The sequence below is a fragment of the Brachyhypopomus gauderio genome, chromosome 1 (assembly GCF_052324685.1).
Source record: "Brachyhypopomus gauderio isolate BG-103 chromosome 1, BGAUD_0.2, whole genome shotgun sequence".
NCBI lineage: Eukaryota > Metazoa > Chordata > Actinopteri > Gymnotiformes > Hypopomidae > Brachyhypopomus > Brachyhypopomus gauderio.
In genome coordinates this window covers 42,590,697-42,606,805 of record NC_135211.1, presented here as the reverse complement: position 1 = coordinate 42,606,805, position 16,109 = coordinate 42,590,697, and the positions used below count along the sequence as shown (strand labels likewise).

Here is a 16,109-nt window from a genome sequence, read left to right as displayed (position 1 = left end):
CACTGACGTCATCCCGGGTCCGAGCTGGCCACTCCTGCGGTGAGTGGCCACTGCGTCCCCCCAAAAAATTCTTGGGGGGCCTTCGGGGAGTGGCTTCCGGGATGCGGTCACCGTAGGCTGGGACGGCGTCGTCGTGAGGCCGGGCTGCAGTGCTGGTGTCGTCGAGGGGTGTGGAGGTCTCGATCCCACTGCTGACCAACAGGTCCGCAGGCACTCCCCGTCGACACTGAGGAGCAGACTCAAATACACCTCCACCAAACCTTTCACATAATGTCCGGCTAAACCCCTCCACAGTCCATGCATCGGTAACCCGGTGCGCAAGGACAATGTTGGCCCACTCTAAGGCTTTCCCCTTCAACAACGACCGCATAAATATGACCTGTATGTCCTCAGGTGGCTTAGGTATCGTGAGGAATCGTAAGTAACCCTCACATTGGAGGAGAAAGCTCCTGACCAACCCTTTCTCACCATCGTACACCTCAGGGACTAGACAGAGAGAGGGTAGCGCCACAGGTTTCCCATCAGCGTCTTTACCGAGTATGGCTTGGATGGAATCCAACTGCTCGTTGAAAGCATCCCTGTCAAACGGTTGTATAGACACAACCAGCGTATCAGAACTCTGCTGCGTCGCGTTAAACTGGTCGGTCATTCTGTAACGTTTGCGACGGGCAGGCATGACGCAAATGCAGAGTTATTAGTAGTTTTTAATGAAAAGGGGATACAAACACGATAAGGACACGGAAGACAGAGGGAGCTAAGCAAACTAACGGGGAGAGAGCATGAACTAAACGGGTACGTTAAACAACTGGGAACAAGTATACGCATGAACACACAACTAACAAACTGTAACCACATAAGCAACCATGAAAACCGGGGAAACTAGACACAAGAAACGCTAAAGCATAACAGTAGGATAACCCAAACAGACAGCCAGATAGAATAATATAAGGAATACTAACGAGGGGACATACTCAGAACACAAGCGCTAGACACTGGGAACAATAAACAAACAGACAGGGAGCGAAGTCAAAGGGAGAACATGAAAAGCGGGAGTAACAGGTCTTAGGGAGAAACGAGATAGAGAAGGAGCAAAGGATTACCGTGCAAGGAATGACCGACACCGGGGTAAAACACGAGGGGGTTTTTATACACGGAAACACGACGGTGGAACAAGACTCAGGTGTACGAGACTGACGACGGGGGCGTGACAGACAGAGGGAGGAACGAATGGGAGCGGGGAGCTAGGCGGGACCAGGGAGGAGGGAGGGGCTGGACGTGACAGCTGTACAGAGGAACTCTGGATGAAATGTGCATGTCTCTGTCCAAATGGGAAGTGTGGACACATACACGATGGTGTTGTCTCTCCGTTCTTATATGCTGTACATTTGCTGAAAATCTTGTAGCTCAAAAATGCTCAACTGTCTCGTAGTTTGGCTCTGAATGGATGATGTTATATTCATATCTGAATTGTACAGTCTGAATAGAATAATAAAGTCTTTTCACACCTGAATAGTATTGTCTGAATATAATAGTGTAGTCTTTTCACACTGAATAGAATAGTATAGTCTATTCACATTTGAAGAGTATATTCTGATTATAATAGTATAGTCTGAATAGTATAGAATAGTATAGTCTAGTATAGTTTCTCTTCCATGGTATTGAACTTACACCTACCCTGACAACGCTGCAGGTGTGGGCAGCAGAGTTGCAGATCAAGGCCATTCATGTGTGGCTTTTGAACGATGAGAACAAGCAGTTTGGGAATCCTGGTGGGGAATTTTCTGAATTCATGTTTTACCTTTTTACCAAACATTTTAAACAGGTCATCTTTACTTTCTGTAGTCCCCAAGTCAAGGGAACTAAATTTAATTACAAAATGATCTGGAGGTATAAGGAGCAACACTCAGACAACATAATACAAACACAGAGACCTGAGAATAACAAGCAACACATGCAAGTCTGGGCATTAAAGTGACACAAATCAATCCAACCAGGTTAGAAGTCACTCCTCACGCCTCGGGTGGGAAACGCTGAGCTGAGACAACACTTCATAGTGTTTGGGGAAGACATGGATGTGCGAAACATCAGAACTTCATTGTGTCCAGTCACATGAGAGAGCATCACTGGCTTATTTGCCTTATCAGACATGTCAATATTTCACACTTAAATGCATTTGAGTTAGCGTGGCATGACTTCACATGGAGGAATTTGTATAAACGGTCAAAATGGTGCTGCATTTGTATTGGGAAAGAACAAGCCAAATGTAAAGCAGGACCATGTCATACCTGACCAATACAGGGTTGCCAACTTTTGACGTGGAGGAGGTAGCGAGTGTAAATGGGGGTGGCGAACGTAAAATGGACACAAATTAAGTATTATATCGCGATCTATCAATCACCGGTGGTTGGCGCCAGAGCGAACTAGTAACTCATTGAATCATATGTGGATCAGAGGTAAATAAACTGGATTTTTTTTTTCGCCGTGAGAAATCGGAAGTGTGGCGTGAGAGCGTGTGAAAACGGTCAAATGCGTGTCTCACACTCAATGTGTGAGAGTTGGCAACCCTGCCAATATGTATATGTACATCGAGATCCATTCAGAATCACACTGAAGTCCATCTGAGCTGAGAACAAGCAGCTTGTGCAAGTCTGCACTGTAATCAATTTCTGTAACTTTCACAGCATTATTACTGTAAAATGATCAAATTCTTACTGTAGAACCTGTTTACAGCATGTTACTGTAGTTTTCACAGCATTATTACTGTAAATGATCAAATTCTTACTGTAGAACCTGTTTACAGCATGTTACTGTAGTTTTCACAGCATTATTACTGTAAATGATCAAATTCTTACTGTAGAACCTGTTTACAGCATGTTACTGTATATCTGCAAAGCATCATGGTCAAAATTCAGTGGCGGGTGAATTCTACAGTAAATATAATTTTGCTGTGAATCATAATAGCCTACAGTAATTTTGAGTGGGATTTATTCAGCAATTTAAACAGAAATGCACTTTTGCTAATGGTAGGCAACATCCACATAGACAGAGGATAACGTCTTTATATCCTTCACAGCTAATACATGCTGTGTAGTTCGCTGTATAACTATATATATATAAACCCACGATGAAAATTAATGAAATTAATGAAAATTATATTAACTCGCGTTGAAATCACTTTTTATTGAAATCAGTTTTTATTGTAGGCACGTACACCAGCAGCCAGTCTTCTAGTGCTAATGGTTAGCTCAGCTAACGCTACTAGCCGAGCCTTTTTTAGCTTGCATCTAAAGCTTTGCTTTGATCAATTTATTCCAGTATAGCAGTGGCGGATGCTTGTCTTTCAATGAGGGGAAGCTCAATTTCGGCCAACATCATAAAATGTGTCGGTTTATTTATACGTAAATTCTACCCTCCGTTCCTTTTCAAGAAAATGATCTGTGACCCTGTCGTACCAACAAGAAACGTTTCTTTCTTCGTTTCTTTTAATGAAGAAAATGCCGCTAAGAGGATTAGGTAAATCTCCGGTTCAACTCAGAACAGAATGAAAATTAAAAAAATTAAATTTAAATGCTCCCGCGGAGGTTTACACCAAAAGATCGATGATTCGCTCATTTCGCTGTCAATCAAAAAGGGATTCGGCCTCAGATAGATCATCCAATCATCATGCAGAAGCTGAGCGTCCGGGCCAGCTGAGGCCAGCCCACTGCCCCATGGACCCCCAGAGACACTGAGCGTCCGATGGGCGAGACAAAGCCCAGCATTTATCCAATGACTTGTCTTGTTTCGCTGCACTCTTCGCTTCGCTATTGAACTCTGTAGACGCTCAGCGTCCACACCGTTTAAAGCACCGTGAAGCTGCGGGACTGAGTGAGAGGAAATCCACGTCGTTACCAGTGACAAGAAGCTGATTCTGAACAAAAGTTGAGCGCGTTGTAGCGCATATTTAGTCAATGACGTACACACAACAGTATATGTTTGATCACTTATTTTTTTACATTTTAGGGGAAGCTGAGCTTCCCTTGCAGTCTTAGAGGAATCGCCACTGCAGTATAGTGTAAATCAGGGGTGTCAAACTCATTTTCACCGCTGGCCACCACCTTCACCATCCGGTTCTGAAAGTGTTCCGGCGCAGACAAGATGCCAAATGGTAGGCGATTAAAGAAGTAGTGTCCGAATGGGGTAATGAAAGTAGTGTAGTGGGCACAGTCTTTGGTCAGGGGGATTTGCCAAAACCCCATGTTGGCATCGATCTTCGAGAAGAACTTTGCCCCTGACAGCATACCTAGGGTCTGGTCGATTGACGGGAGGATGAACTTTTCCCTGCGTACAGCTTCATTCAGAGGTCAACAGATTCGGACCTCGTCTTTGTTCTTCTTAGGTGCCACCACCATGCCGGAGCACCACTCAGTTGGTTCTTCAATCCGGCTGATGACTCCGAGCTTTTCCATGCTCTGGAGCTCCTGCTTTATTTTTCCCCATCAGCGGAAGTGGGACACGTCGTGGCGCTTTCAGAGACACAGGCTTGGCGTCAGGCTTGAGCTTAATAATGTACGGCTGTTGTACTAGTCCTAGCCCATCACACAGCTTCGGGTATGTCTGCTTTACTGAGTCCAGGTCTATGCTGTCTATCCTCGCTACCAGTCTGAGGTTGACTGATGCAGGTCTGCTCAGTAGAGCTGTCTTCAGGTGTCTAACTATGTACAAGTCCTCTGTGGTATGCTTGTCCCCACAGTGCAGCACTTCTCTGGCTACTCCAACTACAGACAGTGGCACATGCCCAGGCCCAAACAACACTTTGTTGCCTGGTGCGAGACTGCTGGTTACCCCCCTATATATCTGTCTGTACTCTTGCTCAGGTATGACAGTAACGTCATCCCCTGTGTCTATTTTAAATTTCACATTAGTGTTTCTGATCTTTAAGTCAACTGTCCATGCCTGTTTGCCTGCATCTACAGTGCCAAGGAAAATGTCTTCACCTGTGTCTTCAGAAACTGCACTCACACGCTTGGCAGACTTACACACTTTGCCGTAGTGCCCACGTTTCCCACAGTTATGTCAATCTGCATTCTTTGCAGGGCGACTGTATTTAGCATGAAATGGCGTCTTACCGCATCTCTGGCATGACTGTCCTGCCCCCTGTGTGTCGTTCTTATCCTTGGTGTACTTCGCCGGCTGCTTTTTGTTTTTCCAGGCTGGTCTTTTCCCTTTGTCGCTGTGCACTGCGTTCACTGTCACTTTGTTTGCATGCGTATTACCTCGGATGTCTGTTTGTTGCTGTTTAATGTCCTCCGCTTGCCTGACCATGTTGATGGCTTTCGCTAAGTCCAGCTCCCTCTCCATCTGCATTTTCTGTGAGAGTGCACCGTCTCTGATGCCCACCACGATCCGATCGCCTAGCAGCTCCTCACGAAGTGCTCCATATCCGCAGTCTTCAGCGAGTGCATACAAGGCTGTGATGAACGAGTCTGCAGATTCTGTTGGCCCTTGCGCTCGCATGTTGAATTTGGCTCGCTGGTATATCACGTTCTTTTTAGGTACGAAGAAGTCCGTAAAGCCGTCCTTGACTGCGCTGTATACGAGTTTTTGTTCGTCCGTTATCCACAGCCCTCTCAACACATCATCTGCCTCATCACCCATGTAGTATATAAGCGTGTTCACCTGGTTAGCTTCCGACGATTTATCCAAGACGCTGGCCACCCGAAAACGTTCAAAACGTCTTATCCACTTTTCCCAGTCTTGTGGCTTCGAAAAGTCAAAGGATTCCGGTGGATTTATTGAGAACGTTGCTGAGGCGTTCGCACGTGCTTGAGCCTGTGGCATGGCTTGCTGCTCCCGCGCTGCTGCCAGTTGCTCCTCTTACGACATGCTAACTTAAGTTTAGTAACTACTCGACTAACTACACTAACTTCTGTACAACTATCTTCTCATACAAACGCACTCTATCCTACCCTGTTCCGACGAGCCACTTCTGACACCATGTCGTGTTGGGTTCTTTTAATAAAACAAAAAGAAGGACGAAACCGGGTTTTCCGTGGCTTCACTTTACTTGCATGTAGTTCAACAACCTACAGCCTTATTCCGTGTGCATCCCTATCAGACACATATGAATTCCCATGAGACATCCCCCTCTAGTGTCTTGGCCCGTGATTGCACATAGATTACACCACATTGCCTGCTGTGTCTTGCCTTAAGCACATCTAATAATCATGTTCCTGGTCATAACAGGAGAGTTAAAATAATGCGCTCCGGGCACGTCCAACAGGTCACGTGGGAGAGATTATATCTTTGGCATCCCCCCAGAAGAGCTAGAAGAGGTGGCTGGGGAGAGGGGAACCTGGGCCTCTTTGCTTAGGCTACTGCCCCCGTGACCAGGGCCCCAGATAAGAGGATGAGAATGGGTGGATGGATGTATCCTGAATTTTGAACTAAATGAATGCTGTGTGATGCTGTTTAATTCTCTACATAAGGAATATTATCCATCTAAGGAATGCCAAAACATGGCCAACATTTGCATTTTACACCTGAGAATATCCCTCTGCAATCTTCAATAAAATGAAACGAAGTAACTAATTTAAGAAGTCAATATTTACAATTTTCTACAGTATATACAAACAGAAATAGTATAGTAAATAATAAAGAAAATGAGCTGGAGTTTATGTGTTTACATTCCATATATGTCCTATGGACCGAGCTTGAATTCCTCCAAATGCCGGTGTATGCTTTTAAAACTATATACTGTTCTTTGTCAAAGTGATTAAAAACTTCAGATTATATACTATTATATACAGGAGCCCGGTGGGCAAACAGCACAAATTCATGCCTACTGTACAATAAATGTGCAAATATTCCAGGTAGCAACTGAACTGAGCTGAAAACTGAACTGAAAAAGAAGTATACAGTCTGAAGTATAGTACTGAACCCCAAATATGCGCAATGTCCATGGGGTTAAATGTGTTGTGCATCTATGGGGGAAAACATCACGCTAGTTGATGACGACCTGTGAGAACTTGCTCTTTGAACACTTGTACGTCCGGTACATTGTTTTGGAAGAATATAGTTATGTACATATAATATAAAATATCTGCAGAACTTTTTTCAAGATATTTTGGATATTTTACCTGTGCTTACCTCGCAGTCGCCTTTGAACTGCGGTTATCTATTACACTTTAGGTCTAACCTCACATCCACACTGTTTAAAAGGTTTTTGACGTAACGTAATGTTTTGTACTTGTCGTGGAAATTTTCTAATAAATGGATGAGGACTCAGACATGGTTAAATGATTAATTTATTACAAAAATATAAATATATATATAAATAAGACAAAGACACAAGACAGACACAAACATGAGAGTCTCATTCAAGCATGACAACTCTGAAGGCAGGGGGGCACTCCCCCTGCTTATATACAATCTTAAACACAATTCAGCAGTTCTAACAGCAGGTTATCTTTAGCACAGCATGTTCCAAAACATAGGCGTCCATCAGGCTACTTTGTCTCACATGTGTGCATCTCCTAATATGGACTTCCCTAGAGTTAGCGGAAGCAACTCTGAACACAGAGAAAGCTAAATGACCCAAGACTAGTAGCCTAGTGACTACCAGTTAACAGAGTACTCTTACCCTCAGCACTCTCCCTGACCTGGGTCACGTATAGCACACATGCATAATATGAACTAAACATGGTTACACTGAATCACACTACTTCATTATTGTAGTCCTTCTGCTTAGTCAGAATGGACAAATACTAAATCATAAAGTTCATAATGATCTCTTATAATAACTAAACATGATCTAATCAATGATGATTAGTCAATAATCAATAATTTCTGTCACAGTACAACATATTCCGTATGACTTGTGCAGTTTAATGAAGTTTATATATAGGCTACTTTGCACTTTACTTGTCCAGCTGAAGACCTCTGTCAAAACCTCCTGTTTCTCTATAAAATCTGTACAATTAGGGGAGGCCGGGTGTGTTTGTAACACTTTTTGCTTCCAGTATGGAAAACACAATATGTATTAGTTAAACAATATACAAGACTCGTGTGGCTTAATGAAATGTGGGAGTGATAGCATTTATAATTATTTTATAATTGTGGGGTATTTTTCTTGTCCAGAATCAACCAGCTTATTTGCTCCCTTGGTTCTATGGTGTAACTATTTTGCACTTCACTGCATACACACACACACACACACACACACACACACACACACACACACACACACACACACACACACACACATTATCAGCTTCATCTGACACCACCATTTTTTGTACCCAGCTGTCAGTAGATTTACCACATCATTGTACTTTAGACCTGTTGAAGAAGTGACCTTATTAACAGACGTGGTGCAGTTTTTATTATATATTTACATAGGCAAACGTTATTCCCCTTTACTGTATTAAGAAAGGTTCTGCAACAAATAAGCAAACTAGTAATATGATTCTAGTATCATGCATTATGTCTCTATCTTGGAATAAGATAACATTTGTTCTATGGCAACAACATTTCTCAACAACATTTAAAGTAAACAAAAACTGAGGCATTAGACTGAATGTAGAGTAAGTGTTGCAGAAAAAGCGTATTGCACATAAAAATTGCACATAAATGTAAATTGTATAATAGCAATATTGAATGGAGACCACGCTACATCATAACACTTCAACCGTTATTTCTGTAATAATTGTCTTTGCCATTTAAAAGGGTTTCTGGACTAGACATCATGATAAGCGCAAATATATTACAATATAATATTAGGAACAATGGGAAAATTTTTCACTTGTTTCAGAAATGAGGAGCAGGTGTCATCCTATAAGATCTGTCAACATTTCAGTGGTGAATATACCACACGCACAAACATGTCTTGACATGTCTTAAACCACACGCAAAAACACGTCTTGATTTTATCTAATCGTCTGGAGGGAAAGTCTTTCCAGTACACAGTCAGTTTGTTTAGCTACCTGCCATCCAACCATACATAGAACATATTTCCTCCAACTTGTGTCAGCTTGTTTACTTGAAGGATGAAGTATTTAAGTCTGAAAAGACAGATGACAGAAAGAGACAGACCAGCAGGTGAACAGAGAAGACAGACACATCACAGCACAGCAGTCTGAGGTGAGACTCTAACTTTGATTTGGCTTTTCTATCTTTTATTTTTTTTCCTTTTCCCCCATCCATTTATACTATTTATGGTAGGACAGGTTTCAATAGAGCAACACTGACTGTTTAAATGTCCTATTAACAGGTGATAGGTCTAGAGAAACACTGACTCATGTTTCAGCAGTACCCTAAACTGAATAAAATTATACTTTGAACCAAATTACTCTGTTACATTTAAAGGAATTTATGATTTAATTGAAATCTTATATTTTGCTTTAATATCAGTCAAAATATCTTTCCCCCAAAGAAAATGTCTGCTTAAAATCAAAGTAAAAAGATGATGTATACTCTTTTGCATTTTGTATCATTTACTTAGGGAAAACCCAATATTTGCTATTATGGAATATGTAGTATGTTTTTTATATTTGAATAAACAAATAAAAACTTTTTATGCTTTTCTTGTTAATTTTGAAGTAGGCTGTTATATATAATGGGGTGACAGAAGCAACAAACAACAAAGATTATGCAGGGAATACACAACACTGACATGCAGGATCTGTGGGCTTATAAGGAGCGTGAGTAGAGACAGGTGTAAACGATAATCAGTAGGCGGGTGATTGTGATCTAGGCTGGAGTGTTGTGAAGTGGGACCGGCCTGCTGTGACACTATCAATACAAAATTACCATAAAATACACACACTTCATAAAGTTAGCTAGTCTGCCATCTTTGGCTCAACGACTACGCAGGACAACAATAAAGACCCCTTTAGGCATCAGATTCAATGCTGATTAGCAAAATTTTAACTTTTTTTATTTTCAAATGAAACTGATAAGTGAAATGTGAAATTGCCAAATTTTGCTTTTGACATTTTACACCATGAAAAAGTGAGTTTCTGAAAAATAGTGCAGCTAGTTTATATACATCTGCACTTGATCATTGAGTTCTTGTTCAGTTTACATGATTAAAGAGTTAATCAACTTTTAATACAACAGTTTATCTTTGTGATTCTGCAGGCTTTGAGATGGAGAGGAAGGTTCTACTCTACTGTTTCTGTATCTGTCTGGGCTTGACCTGCATCACTGCTGTCAACTACAATGAAAACATTGAAGAGCTAAAAACCATTCATGACCTGAAAAAGAAAACTACATTTGGTCAAAAATTCCCACAACATGGCCTCCAAACCCTTTACTGGATTGCCAACAACATTGAAATTGATCAAAACAACAATATGAGGCCTCGTAATTTCAATCCATTGCAGGGAGATTACGGCTTTCATTGGTATGGGAATAGAATATCTGACGGGGTAACTCGAAGAGCCCTTCCTTACATATCTTACTGGAACAGTGCGTACTACTCTCTGGGGAGCCTCGGTGTGACTAATGCAAACCAGTTGCCTGACTATGTAAACCAGGACTACTACAATGCAGAAGGTCCAATGAGAAACATGGATAGAGTTGTAATTAGAATGTCAAACAACCAAGACACAATAGAAGAAGTTTACATCACGCAGCATTATGAGGACATAAACAGAGGGAGTGGCTATGATCCAGACCACACCTACAGGGTCCTTCCATCACTCCTCAGAGAGATTCAGGATATTAGTAATGGTGCATGCATATATGGTAATAGCCAATCAGGTGATGGTGTATGTGAAATCTTAGATGACGAACAAAACATTTCAGATTTACAGAGAGCATATCCAAACATTCCAGGCTTAGCCAGGTTTATGATTCGCGCAGGTTATAACCCCAACAGGGTCAACACATATTCACAGAGCCTTTCCTGCCGCACTGAATACACTCATAGGCGAAGAGCACGTTCACTGGACACTCTCCCCAAATGTCAGGAACACAATAACATCAAACTCGAGGTGAAATCGACTTCAAACGGATATGCAAGGATCACTTGGAGTGGGATACCAGAGAATATACTGAAAATGAAAATGAACATAGGCCTTTATCAAGAGGAAACTGAACTAGAGGTTTTCCCTCTTCATGGAAGACCTTATGGAACTATTGACACTAGTTCAGCTCTAAATCCAGGTCTGCAGATAAAACTAAAAAGATTTAGTTGGACTGATGTTGGCTTCTTCTATGACACTGATCACTATACAAGTGTCTGGAGTGGCCCAGTGTTTGATGAAGCCAACAGGGTTCTACCAACTACTATCAGAGGTTATGATGCCAGTCTGCAGCTCTATAATAAAGGAGGTTATGCTTGTGCTCGACTCTACATCAGGAAGTCCTTCACTGATTGGACAAATGTCTTTAAGAGCTCTTGGGTCGGACTCTACACAAGTACACTGGATGATAATCGCAAGTATGAATATTACATATGGTGTGTGAATTTTGAGAAGAAATCAAATCCAGATTACACTCGTGATTATGACATCTATGAGTATGAATTCAGTCTGTCTATTGTGCCAGGAGTCCAAGCTCGATTCCTGATAAACAACGACTATAACAGTGAGAGAGCTCGCACTGAACCCTGGGATGGTGTAGTCAATCCTCAGTCAAACACCAATGATGAGTTAGGGAGAAAATAAGAAAGTTAACATCACAGGAAGTGATTAAACATTATGAAAACATTAAATTTCAGAACACATGTGCACCTCTCAGTGTCTTGATATTTTTGGAGGCTTTAAATCTCCTTGAAAAAATTTATCCGAATGTTGATTTAGTTCATTCTTGATTTGTTTAGATTTTCTGCAAGTGCAATATTAATACTTAACTTGAAGATTGATTGCAAGAGATACAGATTTACTATGTACCCCACCTGTATGTCTAATCAGTTCTGAAAACTACAAAAAGGTCATATTTAAGTATTTAAAAATGTACACGAGGATAAAATATCAGCATTATGCTATGCTTATATATGAAGATCTGTAAATTCACTGTAATGTAAATTTAAAGCAAATGTAAGATTATTTACAGAAATAATCTTACATTTACTTTAAATTTACATTACAGTGAATTTACAGATCTTCATATATAAGCATAGCATAATATATATAATATGGTTCCCAGTTTTGGTTCCCAGTTTTACATTGCATAAGACCTGATGACATGTGACACCGCCACATAAAGGAGACCCATGGGATCCCTATTGTTAAGTATTAACGCTTACATTCCTGGTAGGATTATATGGGTGACCCCATGGAATAAGTCCTTCAGTACCCTAGACTGTTCATTGGAATGTGGTGGGAGGAGGTGTAGCTTCCTGATGTTTCTTTGGTATTGGGGGTGGGTGTATTTCAGAATATATCACTTCCTGTTAGTTTCTAGAGGGTAAGACTTTTATTATGAATGTGAACCCTGATGTGAGGACAGGAAAAGGAAGTATGGCAGCCATCTTAAAGAGGGGAGGGTAATGTGTAAGAGGGTAGGCCTGGGGAGGCAGGCTGCGCAGCCACGAATGAGTATCGACCTTCTCACAACCTTGTCCTTGTCCTCTGGATTATCCTTCAAAAGAAGAAAGTGGATTACCCTTTAAAAGAAGAAAGCGGATTACCCTTTTTTTGTTGAAAGCCAGGAATCACAAGGAACTGGGTGAGCTCATTCCAATTTTTCTTTTTTTTACCTTTTGGGATATTTTTAATTTTTGTATAGCTGGGCCCATGTTTTTTTGTTTTTTTGGACTTTGGCTTGAACCATTGTGCTGCTGGGGTTGGTTTTTTGGATTTTTCTCCTTGAGGACATGATATACTCCTTCCTTTTTTCTTTTTTGTTGTTTGGATTCAAAGGACGGTACATTGACTTTTGCCTGAGCTTAAATTCAGTGTGGCTCTGGGTGTTTAGATGTTGCTGCAAGGGGTGAGGGCTGGGCTGGGCTGAATAAAAAAAACTTATCATGTGCAACCTTGGTAATGTACTGGCACTTGCATGGTTTATACTCTCCTAATTAGTTCTCAGAATATTGATAGTAACAACCAAGTTGGTTAAATCGTTACAGATGGTGGCCCGTATGGGGAACGAATAAGGTTTTTGGGTGGAGTTCATGTACAGTGTTTTGTGGTACTTTTATTAGACAGTAGATAATGATGGATTCCGTTGGGCCCCTGTTGTTGGAAGAACCTGTGGGCCAAACAGAAGCCGTCCTTAGCTCGGACAGGGTGGGTGATTCAGAGTCCCCTTCCTTTGTCCCTGGGCCTGGTGTCACGTATAGAAATCCAGCTCCTGTGGCTGAGGTCAGTTCATTGCTTGGTGAGTTATACCTCAATAGTGACGAAGAAGAACAAACTTCCCAGAGACCTTCTAATAGACCTACAGGGAGCATCATAGCTCGTCTGGAGTCGGAGGTAACAGGCCTGTCCCAATCAGTTCAGTCTTTGAAAGCTGAGATGAGGGACTTGCAGGAGGATTTCCTGACAGCCAGTGAAAGTACAACAAACCGAGAAGTCATGCTCAGAGAAAGTATGGATCAGCGGTTTGAGGCCATGGAGGAACTGATCAAAAGATCCCTAACCCAGCTTGAGCAAGGAGTGGTTGAATGTATGCAAAGAAGAGATGAACAGTGGAAGAAGGATCTGTTTCGGTGGAGGTCCAGCACCCCGTTCTCCAGGGCCTCTTTCTTCCCAACGACTTCTGCTGTAGAAGGTCCAGGTTCAGTTAACAGTGCATCCTCATATTCCAAACCGCCTATCAATCTGGAATTTCCCACTTTTGGAGAAACAAGAGATGCAGCGGGGGTTTTGGATTTTATGGAAAAGTGTGAAAACTTCTTATCCTTAAGACACTTGACAGATAATGAGCTTATGGCCACCCTCAATGCTGTTTTAACTGGACCTGCTCGAAGCTGGTGGATGGCTGAGAAGATCAAAATTCACAATTGGGCTGGTTTCAAGAAAGCGTTTTTGTCGGCTTTTCTTCCCACCGACTATATGACCGAGGTTGAAGAACAACTTAAATCCCTGGTCCAAGAGCCTGACCAATGCATTCGGGATTTCGCCTATGATTACCGAGCCCTGTGCTTGAAATGGAAGAGTGACTTGCCCGAGGCAGAGCTGGTTAGAAGAATTCTTAACAACTGCAATCCCGCCCTGGCAGGGAGCCTACGGGGGACGGTGCATACCGTGGAGCAGTTGGTCAAAGTCGGATCTATGGTGGAAAGGGATATGAACGCCAAAAAAGACTACTGGGCCAGGATAAATCAACTTAAAACACAGGACAAAGGCAGGAAAAAATCTTACCGCTCTAAAGAGGCCAATAATCCGTCCCCAAGTATGGCTCTAGTCCAATCAGCCACTCCTCAACTATTAAAAATCGCCATTGCAGTAAGAGGGTTTCAGGTGGAGGCAGTGTTGGATACTGGCTGTACTTATACCCTGATGCAGAAGCAGCTCTGGGAGGCCATGGAAAGACCGGGAGAATCCCTGACCAAAGATGTAACAAGGTCCTTTATCCTGGCGGACGGGAAGGTTCATAACCCTGAGGGGAGAGTCCAGCTATCTTATGAGTGGCACGGACTTTTGGTAAGGGCAGACACGTACATCATGACGAATGCACAATTGGTGTTTCCTCTGGTCTTGGGACTTGATTTCTTGATTAGGTCCGGAGCTCAACTAAATGTGGGGGAGCGCCACTACAGCCAGAAGATCAGAGGGAGGTGGAACGTTTTTCCTTTTTTACCATCGGGGGTGGCAAACCACCCGTGGGTAAGGCCCAAAGAGCCAAAAATCAATCTTTACGTGGCTTTACCCCTTGAAGAGGAACAGTTGGTGGAAACCACTAGTCATTCCCAAATACAGGAGCCTAATGAACTGTTGAATATTCACCCCCCTGAGTTGTGTATCCTCTTTCAGAAATGGCCCTCAGTCTGTTCTGAAAGGCTGGGGAGGACAAGCAGGATCAAGCATCATATTGTGACCTTTGATGAGATGCCCGTCCGGTCCAGAGCGTACAGGGTCTCACCAGCAAAGAAGGAGATTATAAGGCTGGAAATTGAAAGCATGCTCAAGGCTGGCATAATAGAACCATCTGATTCGTCATGGGCCTCTCCAGTGGTGATCGTACCCAAGCCGGATGGAAGCAATCGTTTCTGTGTGGATTATCGGCGGCTGAATGCGAAGACTCCCCAGGATGCTTACCCCATGCCCCTCGTACATGACATCTTGGAGTCTTTGTATGGAGCCAAATATTTTAGCACCCTTGACCTGAAGTCGGGCTACTGGCAGGTCGAAATGGATAAAGGCAGCAAGGAAAAGACTGCCTTCATCAGCCCATTCGGATTATACCACTTTTTGACCATGCCTTTTGGTCTCAAAAATGCAGGGGCCACTTTTCAAAGGCTGATGGAGCAAGTGCTGGGGGAGCTAAGGGGGTCAATTTGCTTTGTTTATATTGATGATGTCATCATCTATTCCCAGACAAAAACCCAACACCTGAGGGATATAGAGACTGTTTTTGGAAGGCTCAAGGAAGCCCACCTTACCCTGAACATGAAGAAATGTCATTTTCTCAGAAAAGAGCTAAAGTTTCTAGGTCATCTGGTGTCTGGGGAAGGGGTCAAGGTAGACCCAGGAAAAACCAAGGCTGTAGCTGCTTACCCCACCCCCCATGACCTAACCTCTTTACAGCGTTTCCTTGGGTTAGTAGGCTGGTACCATAAGTTTATTCCCTACTTTGCTGAGTTGGCAGCTCCCCTCAACCACCTCAGACGAAAAGGGGTGGTATGGGTGTGGACTGAGGACTGTCAAAGAAGTGTGGATAGGCTAAAGGCAGCTCTCCAGCAGGCCCCGGTGCTTGCACAACCCCACCCTCTTCGTTCCTTCCAGGTGCATACAGATGCAAGTGATGTAGGACTGGGAGCCGTGCTTACTCAGACGGTGGATGGAGAGGAAAAGGTCATTGCTTATGCCTCCCGGAGCCTCAGAGGTGCGGAGTTGAACTACTCGACCTCTGAAAAGGAATGCCTTGCCGTTGTATGGGCTGTGGAGAAATGGCATTATTACCTGGAGGGAAGTCCCTTTGTAGTGTATACCGATCATGCTGCTCTTACCTGGGCT

At 42.8% G+C, this 16,109-nt stretch overlaps 1 protein-coding gene across 1 annotated transcript; it reads left to right on the top strand.

Annotated features, from left to right (window-relative positions):
- Positions 1-8,987: 8,987 nt before the first annotated feature.
- On the top strand, positions 8,988-11,986 carry LOC143527544 (uncharacterized). Its single transcript, XM_077022835.1, has 2 exons — positions 8,988-9,120; positions 10,120-11,986. Exon 2 carries the CDS (start codon positions 10,128-10,130, stop codon positions 11,649-11,651), a length of 1,524 nt encoding a protein of 507 aa, XP_076878950.1. The 5' UTR covers positions 8,988-9,120; positions 10,120-10,127; the 3' UTR covers positions 11,652-11,986.
- The last annotated feature ends 4,123 nt before the right edge of the window (positions 11,987-16,109 follow it).

Excerpts from the sequence above, each read along its gene's own strand:
- LOC143527544 (XM_077022835.1), top strand. The coding sequence starts at position 10,128 with ATGGAGAGGAAGGTTCTACTCTACTGTTTCTGTATCTGTCTGGGCTTG.